Source organism: Dasypus novemcinctus, chromosome 12, assembly GCF_030445035.2.
Source record: "Dasypus novemcinctus isolate mDasNov1 chromosome 12, mDasNov1.1.hap2, whole genome shotgun sequence".
Taxonomy (NCBI): domain Eukaryota; kingdom Metazoa; phylum Chordata; class Mammalia; order Cingulata; family Dasypodidae; genus Dasypus; species Dasypus novemcinctus.
Window position 1 is genome coordinate 103,501,683 of NC_080684.1, and position 13,664 is coordinate 103,515,346.

Here is a 13,664-nt window from a genome sequence, read left to right on the forward strand (position 1 = left end):
TCTACACAAAGGCCCCACATGTAGAGACAAACAGGCATCTGTTCTAGTGTGTGGACTCACATTTGAGTGCTCTAACTCCCTGAGTGGGAGCCAACAGACCAGTACCAAAGCAGGCAGGCCCTAAATAAGCTATGCTCAACCTCAAAGAGAAACCAAGGCCACCAAGGAAGGAAAAAGAAGAGGTGCCTAATGGTACTCAGTAGGTATTCAGCAAATAACCGATGGCTGCATGATGCGCCGAGAGAAGGCTCTCTTGGCTGACTCCTGCTGTATTTGTGTTAAATGAAGCAAGCCTAATGGGCTTCTGTTGCTCTGCATGGGAATCCAGTGCAAGAGTTTTTTCCACAAGTGGAAATAACCATCAAAGCAGCCATCATGGTCTGAGCACCTCCTTGCACCACTGGCTAATCCAGGTGAGCTTTAGACATATTCTTTTTGCTCCTTGAAAAACCTGCAAAAGATATATTATTGCCCCGATTTTACAGAAGGGGAACCAAAATGCAAACAATTCCAATCACTGGTCAAGGGCATACAACTAATTCTGGGCTGGGACTCCATCAGGAAATAGCATGTCCAACCACAAGGCAGTGCCAGAATCTGGGAACCAGGCTGGACTGGGAGGCCTGTTCCCTTTGAAAATGGGGTTGATTCTTAGGGCATTCCTGAGAATCTAAAACGTCCCCAAAGGCCTTTCCTGGGCCTATCAGGGAATGTTCCTCAGAAAAAAAAAATTTTTAATATCCCTAACCATAGAAACAAATCTGGGCCAGATATCGTTGCAGTTGCTGTGGTTTCCTACTTCGACAGTGCTTGCACAGAATCTGACACTCACCCATCTCCACTGGCCACTCTAAGCCAGCCCTCCACACCTCCTCACAGTGCCCCTGGCCCACCCAAAGGCCCCTGCCATGGTCTCTCCTCAGCCTGTAGTTTTGTGCCAGAACTACAACCAGGACTAGGAGGCCACCATCAACCACCAGATCAACCTGGACCTTGATGCCTTTTACGTCTGTAAATGTCTTATTACTTTGATGGTGATGATGCAGCTTTGAAGAACTTTGCCAAATATTTTCTTCACCAATCTCATGAAAGGGAACATGCTGAGAAACTTGGGAAGCTGCAGAATCAACAAGGTGGCTGAATCTTCCTTGAGGATATCAAGAAACTAGAATGTGAGGATGGAAGAGCAGTCTGAATGCAATGGAGTGTGCATGGGACTGGGAAAAAAAGGTGAATGAGTCACTACTGGAACTGCACAAATTGGCCACTGGCAAAAATTTCCACTTGTATGATTTGGTTGAGACACATTACCTGAATCCATCAAAGGAAAGGGTGACTACAAAACCAACTTGCACAAGATGGGGGCCCCAGAATCTGGTGTGGCAGTGTCTCTGACAAAAGCACCCTAAGAGTGGTGAGGAGAGCTCAGGCATGACTTCCTGGTCGCTTCCCAGCACCATCACAATGCAGGAATGCTGTGTTAACCCTTACCTTTTTCAGAAGTTATATCAACAACCACCAAATCTTTCATTTGAACCATTTCTTCAGATAAAGTAATTTGGTACACCCGCTCCCTATCCCACCAAATGAATCTGGTTTTAGCACCATGTGGTCTACATTAGACTTAAGTGAGGGAAAGTGAGAAGGTTTCTGAGGGCACCAAGGGAAACTGAAGACTGGTTCTTTCAAAAGAAGCAGATCAGATTAGGCACTTTTCCTGACCTACTTCATTCTTCTTCCAGGGTCCTGAGCAAACCTTATGACAACCAATCCTGTCTGTATGTTGTGGAACAAGCTGTTCTCTAATGCCAAATGGTACTAAATGCTCCCAAATTCTTTTTTTTTTTAAGATTTATTTTATTTATTTCTCTCCCCTTCCTCACTGCCCCCCCCCGACCCATTGTCTGTTCTCTTATGTCCATTTGCTGTGTGTTCTTCTGTGTCTGCGTGCATTCTCGGTGGCACCGGGAATCTGTGTCTCTTTTTTGTTAAGTCATTTCTCTATGTCAGCTCTCCATGTTGCGGCACCACTCCTGGGTGGGCTGTGTTTTTTTTTGAACGGGGTGGCTCTCTTTGCAGGGCGCACTCCTTGCACATGGGGCTCCCCTATGCCAGGAACACCACTGCGCAGCATGGCACTCCTTGCACACAGCAGCACTGTGCGTGGGCCAGCTCATCACATGGGCCAGGAGGCCCTGGGTTTGAACCCTGGACCTCCTATATGGTAGGCAGACGCGCTATCAGTTGAGCTATATCCGCTTCCCATTGAAATTCATTATTGATGCCCCAAACATAAAAGGTGAATTGAGTAATTCACTGGATGCTTCTCAACTGAAAGTCTGCCTGGAAAGACAGCGTGACATGGAGGGGGAAGTCAGCTCCACCTCTGTGAGCTCGGCATTGGTCCCCTCTCAGGTTCACTATCCTCCTCTGTAAAGCAAGGATGCCATTGGTCCTCCTTATCTCCCAGGGTATAAGAGGCTCAGGGGCAATAACATGTGAGAGAACTTTGGGAAAGTGCAAAGTGACAGAAGAATGAGTCAACACTGCTCCTTCCGAGGAAAGCACCTGAATCTGGCACTTCTTCTGTCAACACTGCTCTTTCCGAGGAAAGGGACTGAATCTGGCACTTCTTTTGTATATTTCATACTGTCTAGCACATGGGAGTTAACAGATTATTTCTTACTAAATAAATTGAACCACAATATTCAAATGAAACACTGAATTCCATTAACTCTGAACAACAAACTGGCTGAACAAATGCCACACATAGCAGCAGTGTTGTGGCTGATGCCATTCCTGCTGCTGCTCCCTGGCCTAATTCGATATCACGGGCTACACTGTGTGCTAAACAAACTGAAATAGGCTTTTACAGTATAATCTGGTAACAGGAAAATGCCATGTGAATTCCCAACAACCAGCTTTAAAATGAACCTTTGTGATGGGGGTAGAGTACACTGATTATACAGTGATTATTATTGATTCCTTCCCATCACAATGGGAAAAACAGCAACAAGAAAATATGTTCCCCATGTATTTCTTTCAACTCCATTTTTTTCAAAAGATGCTGAGACAACCAGTACAAGAGAGGCACATACATCTCCTCCTGTCCCCCACCCTCCCTCCAAGGGTCCACTAAGTTAATAAGATGGAAACTGGACCCAAATTCGGAACAAGTTAGTTGCAAGGGAGCAGGTTGGAGGACTTGCTGGAAGAAAGCAGACAAGGCTACACTGGGCAAAATCAAAGGAAACTTCCACCAAAAACTCCAGGACAGGCCCAAAGAGCTCAAAGCTCGGGGTAAAGAAGTACAAAACATCAGTAATACTTTGACGATGCTCCTTCGTAATTTGTTACAAATGTTTCACATAATGTAAGGTATTTAGGGTGGGGTTATGTATGGGAGTTCTGTATGATGATATGCATGTTTGTTTTGTAAGTTCACAACCTTTATTACTATACGCTTATTATACATGTATGTTGATGTATGAATGATATCCTTCAATAAATTGTTTTTACTTAAAGTGAAAAAAAAAACCCCACCAAAGTACTGGGGGAACAGAGGGCAATCAACATAGTAATTTTTAAAACTATATTTGGAAACATCAACCCCAGGTTCCTTTTAGAGAAGCCCACCTGGGGACAAGCCTGGACTGCCACAAAACCACAGCTACCCTCCCATTTAGAAGAGAGGCTGATGGGAACAGACCACAGAGGGAATCCAAATCAGTTCCCTATACCATCAGCTCTACCCTTCTCTCATTAACATGAACACCCAGGATCCCCAGCCATTAAATAAATTACAAGTAAAGGAAAAAACATCATAAAGAACAGGACCACGGTCAACAGGACATTTATTTTTAGCTAACCTCTGGAAAAAAAAAAAACAAAACAGATAATACAGGGAATAAGAGAGAAATTCTATAAATTCCAATAAAAATTCTCCAAGAGAGTCAAGGGTTATCATACTCAAAAAACACAACAGGCTGCTATGAGAAAGGAGCAGTCAGGAAACAATATATTTCTGTCTTAATTTTTAAGAACTGTATTATCAAAATAAACATTTTAATGGATGATCTGAATGACAGGAAGGATAAGATTAAAGAAGTCAACAACGTGGATGATAAAAGGGATAGAATTTCTTATAACATAGAACAAAACAACAAGGACACAAGTAAGCGATTGGGTTCAGGGACTAGCAAGAGCCATCTGGTGGTCCTGCGGGCTGCAAAGGACAGGCGGAGTCCTGGATGGTGAGCTCCCCTGTACATATCATTTCCACTTAGCTGCCGTGCCCCCTCTAGTGCTGTGGTAGTTGCTCAGTAAAGACCTGAGTGAATGAAAGAATGAAGTAATGGAGGTTTCCAGCCTCTCCCTCTTCCTCTCTTTTTTGACTCCTGGGGAAGGAGTGCAGAGCTGCCCTGGCCACTCAGTGAACTGTCAATCATCAGTAGGTGGCCCCTCAGGCTGGCACTCCCTGAGTATTTTTAAACTTCCAATGGCTCAAGAGCAGGAAAATGAGGGCCTGCCTGGGATCTTTGCCCTATTAAAGGTGTTTAAGTAGCAAAGGTGGAACTTGAGAGCAAAGAGATCCAACATGTAAAGATGGGCAAACCACTGTCCCTTTCCTCCCCACACTTCCAGAAAACACACTCCATCCTCCTGGCCTGGCAAGCTGTAGGCCCTCCATAGATGTATGCTGAATAAACACTGTGTTCTAAGAGGCACTCTTCGGGAACCCAGGAATGACTGTGGTATGGGAATCAGTTACAGATCTCTAAACTCAAATGACTTCTTACCACTGACATGTAACACCGGTGAGTAACAGGCATTTCTTAAATGGTGTTCAGAGCCTCAGAGGTTAATGGAGTTTGCCACAGTGCCCTTGGCCTAACCAGAAGTTGGCTTAATTTACTTCCTTCCTCTGGGTGTGATAACAGGTATCAGGTCAACAAAAGTTACAAATTATATAAGCAAGTTAGCTCACCCTTAAATGCCCTTGATTTGTCCTAAAAAGGAAAAACAGAACCAGTTTTTAGGCAAAAAGGCTGTTAGGATAAAGCAAGAGCATTCTGGGTAAAAAGACCAAGTTGCTTATCTCTCCTGAAAAGTATTCCACAGGAGGAAGCCCTCTAGAATACTCTCCACCTGCAGAAGGTGGCAGAGAAGGAAGGCCCTTGGGCGAAGTGTCCTTACAGCCACCACCCCCAGCACACACACACCTGGCTGTATGGCCACAAGACGCCAGAGACAGGAAGCAAGCAGTCAGCACAGACTAGATGACTTAAGGTTGATTTTTTTCTTCATCTGGGTGGGGAATTCTTCATTTCATTATTGTGAAATGACTACAATTTCCCCTAAAGCACGGTTTGATTGGATAAAAGGAGAACTGATCCTTAAGTAAGATATAACCATTGATTCTACAAATATTGAAGCAGCTACTGTGCCAGGCATTCTCCTAAGCCCTGGGACGGAGGAGGGCCAGACAGCGGGGGAACAGGAGGGAGGGCTAGTTTAGGCAGAATGGCCGGCCTCTACAGGGGTGGGGGAGGGAATGCTGGCAACCCCAGGAGGAGAGGGGACTTTTAGGCAGAGGAAGGGCCACAGCAAAGGCCTTGGGGTGGGGGTAGAGAGGTGCTGGGCCTATCCCAGCAGCCAGCCAGGCAGGCAACAGTGTCCAAGGACTTTGCAGGAGTGAGGTACGCTATCACCTCTCTCCCAGATGATCGGATGATCACAAGTCTCCTAGTGAGAGGAGTGATAAGATTAGTAAGTCTCCTGTGAACTCAGATTTTTTATATCCCGGTCACCAGTTTTTTTTAAATTAAAGCCTCAAGCAGTCACAAGATATGTTATAAAAACCAAGCACGGGCATGCACAGTCACTTTCTAACTGTCCTTAGAAATGTCCCTGTATGTGCTGTAACATGCTTTCTGAATGCATGATATACTGAACGAAAGAAAACTACCCTTGGACTCAACTATTTTTTCTAAAATTATTCCTCCAGATAAACACCCAAGAGAGCCAAGTGCTGATGTTCATTTCGGCATTGTCTTTAATAGTAAAAAACTAAAATAGAAAATACAGAAAAATAACTCAATGTCCATCAAGAATGAAAAATGATGGTGGGACTTCTGGGGTGGAATGCCACGTACCCAGTAAAGAGTGGATGAGGTAGACCTGTGCATACAGTGGTGAAGAGGGTGCCCACACAAGCCAAGTGAGAACGGTGAGCTGCTGCATGGTATGGTCGGATTCTGGAAGTATTTTTTATAAATTAGGTATCCGTACATGCTAGCAAGCACATGAGGAGTTCCTGACCAGGACACAGGCTGTCTCAGAATCTGCTCTGAGGAGAGCCATGGAGGTGAAGAGGAGACTTTCACATTTCACCTTGTAATTTCTACACTATTGGAAAATTTTAACTATGAGCATGTAATAGGTTCAGAGTATAAAATAGCTAATTAAACATGCACACAAATACCACGTTTTGCTTCGTTTGTGCTGGAAAGAAGGGACGGTCACACAAGAGACCGGCACCAGGAGACGACTAAGTCTATGCGTCGATGCAGGCACCTCCTGCAGACCTCCCCCCACCCCAACCTCACAGGCCTCTTGGCTCTGCTCTCCCCAGATGATGGCCAGAGTCTCCTAATGGGGCGTCAGCTCCCCCCCATCCCTTCAGTCAATTCTCAAAGCAAGAACCCTCTTAAAATGCAAGTCAGATCAGGTTGCTCCTCTCCCAAGCCCCTCCAATGGCTCAGGTCCTCACAGTCCACTCCCCTGACCTCCCAACCCACTACTTCCTTGAACCTCATTTCCTTCTACCCTCTCCCACTCCCTCAGCACACCATGGGCCTCTCTGCTGGTCCTGGCACTGCCAGGCACTCTTGCGCTTCCCTCTCCCTGGAATGGTCTTCCTCCAGATGGCTTCCTCGGGCCAGTCCCAAGGTCAGGATCAACCACTTCTCCATTGAGGTCTTCTCTGGCCCTCCCCCCCAAGCCCTTGCTATTCAAAACTGCAACCCTCCCAACACTGCCAAGATGCCATCTCTATTTTTCCTCTCTCTCAAGCACTTAATACTTTAATCAAACTATATAATTGACTTAATTGCTTTGTTTATTGTCTGTCTTCCCCCACTAGAATGCAAGCTTCAGCAGGGCAGAGAACTTTTTGCCCAGTTTGCAAACAGCTACAGCCCCAGCATCCAGACAGGGCTGGGCACAGAGCAGTCACTCCCTAAACACTTGCTGGATGAATTAGGGGTAAGAAAAGTTGAACTGAAGAGTATGGGTGACTTTGATTTACACAGATTGCAGATCCACAGATGGATTACTTTTTATCTTTTTAAAGATTTATTTATTTTATTTTTATTTATTTCTCCCCTCCACCTCACCGCCCCTCACCCCCGCCGTTGTCTGCTCTCTCTGTCCATTTGCTGTGTGTTCTTCTGTGACCACCTCTATCCTTACCAGCGGCACCAGAATCTGTTTCTTTTTGTTGCATCATGTTGTGTCAGCTCTCCACTGTGCGGCGCCATCTTGGGCAGGCTGCACTTTTTCGCACTGGGCGGCTCTCCTTACAGGGCGCACTCCTTGTACATGGGGCTCCCCTACGCGAGAGACACCCCTGTGTGGCAGGGCACTCCTTGCGCGCATCAGCACTGTGCATGGGCCAGCTCCACATGAGTCAAGGAGGTTCGGGGTTTGAACCGTGGACCTCCCATGTAGTAGGTGGACGCCCTATCCATTGGGCCAAGTCTGCTTCCCTGGATTCCTTTTTAAACACTACTGCACCTGTTAAACCAAACTACTAATGGGCTTAGCAGCCACAGGGGGCCGCAGTGGCTCCCCTCCCAGTTGCCCACCTCCAGCCACACGGGAGGTCCTTCTGCAGCTCAGCCCCAGGGCCTGACAACCTGACTGAGACCCACAGGCTCTGGGGTCCTCCTGCTTCCAGGTCAGCTTGGCCTATTTCTGTCATCCAGCCAGTCCCCTCGTGAGAAAGGATGGCATCTCATGCTTCTCTCTCACCCTCAAGTGTCTCACCTGGGGCAAGTACTCAGGGAGTAAGGCCTGAGTTAATACACTACTTCGCACCATAAGCCAAGCAAGAACACATTTTTTCCTTGTGGCTGAAATATCTGGCATAATCTACTTTGTGATTTCATCTGGAAAAGTACACATTCCTCAAAGGAACAGATACAGGTCAGCAAATAAAGTGACGTATATCTCTCTGGAACATTGTGAGGTGCATTTAATTCAACAATAGAAAACAGCTTGTGCACTGCGAGACACTCCATTTTAAAGGCTGCCCCCTCAAAGGGTCAAGGCCAGGACTGGGCAAGAGCTGGGAACCAGGAGGGTAGACTCCTACATAAACACCCACCTGGCTGGGTGGTGGGGGGCTGGGACACACTCTAAGGTGCTTCAGGAGGTTAAATAAACAACAAAACAGCCATCATATCTAGTCAGACAGAACTTACGGTTGCTGTAGAAACCAGTAATGACAAACACGCACCAACTAGCTGAGAACTCTCCACAGCAAACTGAAGAAAGAGCTGGTGAGGGGAAGAGGGGATATATCAGGAACTCTGTGAAGACTTGGAGCCACTGCGCTGAAAACAAACTCGGCCCAGTCTCAAGTATCAGAGCTCAAGAAAGAAAAGAATGAGAGTGGGGAAAAAAACAGTGTTTTCAGTCAACACTACCATGTAACCCTCTTCCTTCCACAGAAAAAAAATCATCTTGGGGAAATTTAAGGAAAAACAAATGTTTCTAAATAGGCCAACCAGTGAAGCTATTCCACAACATCAAACATGGTAATGCTTTATTTAAGGACATCTAAACAGAAGAAAAAAACAATTCTATACAACCTGACAGAAAAATGTGCCAAGCATATAACATGCAGCAGAGACCTCAAGGTGGGGGTGGGGGATCCCCACCAGTCTAGAGGTCTAGAGGTACACACATTACCGTTTAGGACGATCAAACCAGCTGCTCCGAGATTACGGTAGCCAAGCCAGCCTGTGGTCTGCTTCCTCACTTGCATAACAAGCATTCCCCTCTGTTGTCCAGGCGATCCTTCTGTCATTTTTAATGGCTGTACAACATGCCAGCGTAGTGTCATGGTGTCACACTTTGCTGTGTCATGCCCTTGCAGTCAGATGTCAGGGGTTCCCAGGTTTTTCCCAGTCATAGCCAAGGCCCGGTGGATATTACGGGTGTGCAGCTTGAGGCTGTCTCACTACTTCTAGGGGGTACTTTCTGGCTTATCCAGTTGACAAACCTCTCTGATCCAGTTTAAAGAGCAAGAATGCAACCTGACATCCTCAACCTATGCTTAAGGGGTATTTTACACACCCATGAGAAAGGACAGGAATTCACCTAAGAGGTATAGGAGAAAAAAATGCCCAAAACACACCTTGGCAGAAAAATGTTTCTGCCTTTGGGGGTGGAGGTGCAAGTCCTAAAGTAATTCACCATCTGTTTCACACAATGAATCTGTATTTTAGGAGGTGAAAGGTTCACTGCAATGTTACACATGAATAAGAAATGGACAGAGAAAAGAATGAGCTCATATGAAAGTGAGACTGTGGCTATAGTGCAGACATCTAACGTTCGGTGTGACCTCCACATTCATTCAATGTGCTGAAAAAGTAACTTCAAGTAAATACACATAAAATATTGTAAATGTGAATCTCCTGGAGTATATTTTAAAGTTTCACCTATACAATTAAGTACACTCCAAGTGGCAAGAATGGGAGCAGTGCCAGTTGTGGTTAAACAGCCTTGGCAAGGGAATAACTGGATGCCCTGCCTAGAAGGCCAATTTTTATAGACAAACCCATACAGACACACCTACACCCCAAATAAACAAACAAAAACTAACAAGGCTGCACTTAACACAATTTAATTTTTAATGAGTAAGAAGTCATTTTTACTCTTACAAAGGACTTTCAGGGCCAAAATTCAGAAGATATATCTCAAATTTGCCATTTCACAGCTGTGACATTTAGGGAAGTCCCTTTTTTCCAGCACCCTGGTACCTCCACATGAAAAGAAAAGTATGGAATTTTAAATGAACTCCTAGATTTCTCTAAACTTAAAATGTTCTGAAAAATCCTGCTGAGCAGAGATTATGGGAGGACATGAGTGGACTGATGCCAAGTCATGATGTGAGTGCACATTTGCAGCGACCTTCATGGCTGCAGAGTGCTTTCCTACACTTGATCAGATCTGCGACAAGAACTCATTCTCCATGGACTCGCTGAGAAAACAAGCTAATGGAAGTAAGAAGCCACCACACAGAAATAACTGCACACTGTTGGTGACGCAGATTTACGTCCATGCTAAAAGTCCTGGACATATGAATGCTAAAGTTTAAAGGGAAAGCCAATAGCAATTAACACATGCACTTCGCAAGACAAGTAAAAAGAGGTAGAGACCATCAGCAGTCATGACGGACAGCACACTGACCCTGGGACCCAGGGCTTCTAAGCCTGCATGCTGCCAAGGAAAAGGCATGAGGACAACACTGGAGGCTCAATGGGTTATCAAGCATTAGGAGAAGCACTTCTGCCAAATGGCTTAATCCTCCTTCCAAAGACTAATGGCCACATGTGGTTTCTTCTCAAGGTTAGATTATCCAACTTTTAGAATGAACATCATATCAACCACATCATGTCAGCCATGTGATGTCCCCTCTAAAACAACTGACTTCTGACTCAGCCAGTGCAGGAGAGTCAGCACATCATGTGGGCCTTTTGGTCGACTCTCACCACTTCCAAAAACTAGAGGAGAGCCTTGTCTTTCAGGCCTTTGGACCTCCTTTGGCATTATGCCTTTTCCAAGAAAACTGTCACAATGTTAATTATTCTTCAAGATCAAGATAAAATGCCAGCTTCCTTATTCCCCACTCTGGTCTACCCTAAATACCATGTTCCGCTATTACAGAACTCATTCCAGTTATCCTCACATCAGTCTCTACCATGAGATACAAGATCCTGAGGGCAGGGACCACAAGGTATTTAGTTTGGTGTGGCAATCCAACCAGAGTCTGGAACATAACAGTTAGTTGAACTGAATGTGAGAATTGCATTTTTTCCTTCTTGATGCATGACATGACTTGGGAACAGAGGCATGCACACCAGAGAAACAAGACAGAAGTTTGCATCTCTGACACTGTGGTGTGCCCACCAGCACTCAGATGCCACCTATGGACCTCAGGGTGTGAGAGGAAGAAACTTCTCTCTTCTTCAAACTACTGTGATTTTGACATTTTGTGAACTGCATCTGCACCTATTCATTACAGATGCCCATTCCTGATCCCATGCTTTCTGCTTCAAATCTGTAGCTGGAATATGAAGCACACCAGGGCTTACTGCAGCCCAGGTTTCCAACCCTGGGCCTTCCCACTGGGTATGCTCAGCTCCCTCTCCCTTTGCTTGCAGCCCCTGGCTCCTCTCTGGACCCAGCACACTCCATGAGCCCTGTTGCCCTGTGTCATGTCTCACATGGAGCTGGCATGGGTGAGATACCCAATCACTCCTGACCCAAGAAGTAAATGGGTGCCCACATTCACACCATGCTAAATGAGGGGAACATTACTGAATGGATGAATTTTGAAATGATAGTCTTTCTTGCTTTTGAATTAATCATTTGTTTCTAAAAAGCATTTAAAACTATCAAAGTAGGTCACTGTGAAGGAACAAGAAGATACTGGTAAAAAATAAAAACACCACCACAGTTTTGACTATCTATGCTCTCAATCTGGTTTGGATCCATGGGAAATTTTAAGAATTACAAAACAAAAGTCTCTGACAGGTCAAATGCAAACGTAAATTTATCTTGGAAGCAACAGTATTTTATACTGATACTCTTGATCTTAGAGACGATGCTAAATGCATAGCACAACGGCTTCTAATGGGATATTAGGCTAGTTTGAAGGTATCGATAACTTTAGAAACTTTCCTACTGAGGTTGCAGCAAATGGAGGCCTAAGACATACTTGGGCAAAAAGCTGGTTATTAAGGGCCATTTCAGGTAATGTTGCAAGAAGAACACTGGCAACATGCAAGCTAAGATAACTTAATGGACAGACATCAAGTCTGACATGGAAAGGAGTGAGTAGAAGGAAAAAGCTGAATAGGGAAAAAACAATGAAACCCTGTCAAGCTTAGGACTTTCAGGAGAAAAAGTCAAGGGCAAAAAGCACCAAAACCTGACCATAGTTCAAGCAGTCCAGTTCCAACAGCCCACCAGGGTCATTGTTCTTTACGTTCAGCAGCCATCAGCATGGGGGGGAGAGCGACGACTCTTCCCTGGACAGTCATAGGCAGACCTGTGCCCATCCATCTCTCAACTTCCTTCCTCCCTCCTTCATCCAACATTTATGAAGTCCTGACCATGTGCCAGACATTCCGCTAAGAGCGGCAGAGGGTGCCAACATGCCTCAGAATTGTATGGGACAGAGATACTGTTATTAACTCCAAGCAGAAATAATGATAGTGTCAACATTTCATCCTCAGAACAGCCCTACAACACGGTGCTACTAGTATTCTGGTTTCACAGTTGAAGAAACAGAGGCACAGCAGTGTATCAAGCACTTGCCCCCGCCACCTGGCTAGGAAAGGGCGGAGCTGGATCTGATCCCAGACAAGATGCTCCAGAACCCGGGCCTCACCCACTAGGCTCTTCTGTCTCCCTGGAGAGACATGGGCACTGCAGGATGCCAGCGAAAAGCAGAGGTGTATGGCACGAGCAGGACTTGACAGAACAAAAGGATGCAGTCATAATTCCAGCCACACTCCAATACCAGTGGAATGTTGACAGGTACTCATCCATGAAAAATGCATTTGCTGTTCACTGAGTATCTGCTGGAGGAGTCCCACTCGGGAATGATGCCTGCTCAAGGGCAGCCAGCACGGGAGGGAGACAGACGTAGAGCCCACGCCTACCCTGTTCACGGCTGTTTTCCAGAATTAGCCATAGAGCCTGGTCTACACAGGACACTTAATAAATATGTGAGAGAACAAATGAACAATGAATGAATCCCAGCCCTGAGGCATACTAGCTAGAAAGTCCTGGGCAAGTTGCTTCACCTCTGAGCCTCCGTTTCCTCATCGAGCAAAGAACTAACACACCTCTGACTCCTCGGGCTTGCCGGGAGGATGAAATGCAGCGCGTGCAGTTCCCCAGCCACACTCATACCTCAGGCGAGGGGGTAGGTCGCTGTCTACCCGTGAGGGCTGAGGAGGCCTGGCATGGGGAGCCAAGTTGTCCAGAGAAGCCAATGGGAATCCGGCAGGTGTAGAGGGGCAAGGGCAGCTCTTCCAGTCAGAAGAAACCTTAGGTAAGGGCAGGGGTGAAGATGGCACAGGTGAGTCCATGCCAACGGGACTCTGCAAGACTCAGAGGGCCAGGTGGCTGGGCTCTGAAGCAGGAACAGTGTGGAAGGGAAGAGGGCCTGGTGTCGGGAATTCCCACGCAGCTGAAAGTCCCTGAAAGTCTCATGATTTGTAATCCTCCAGCTGTTGGCAAGGCTGAGAACTATTTTAGACACTATTAATAGTTACATTTTTATCAAGTGAAAGGGAGGTGCAGAGATACACAGAGATCACCTTATGTTTTAACAACCAAGGTCCATTTATTTACATAAAAAC

The 13,664-nt window shown here is 45.9% G+C and overlaps 1 protein-coding gene across 19 annotated transcripts in view; it reads right to left on the reverse strand.

The window, feature by feature from the left end:
* Positions 1 to 13,664, reverse strand: part of PACSIN2 (protein kinase C and casein kinase substrate in neurons 2) — a 165,243-nt gene that overhangs the window by 51,838 nt on the left and 99,741 nt on the right. For 4 of the 19 annotated variants that reach the window (XM_058308885.1, XM_058308894.2, XM_058308891.2 and 1 more), the window contains exon 2: positions 8,487 to 8,561. The exons of 12 other annotated variants lie outside the window; for them this stretch is intronic. Coding sequence is in view for 3 of the 7 variants with exons in the window: in XM_071219097.1 (XP_071075198.1) it covers positions 8,487 to 8,561; positions 8,977 to 9,061 (160 nt within the window). In the remaining 4 variants the exon portion in view is untranslated. Of the gene's footprint in view, positions 1 to 8,486; positions 8,562 to 8,976; positions 9,077 to 13,664 lie in introns of those variants that run through there. 3 more of the 19 variants (XM_071219097.1, XM_071219096.1, XM_071219095.1) reach the window with 1 other exon arrangement.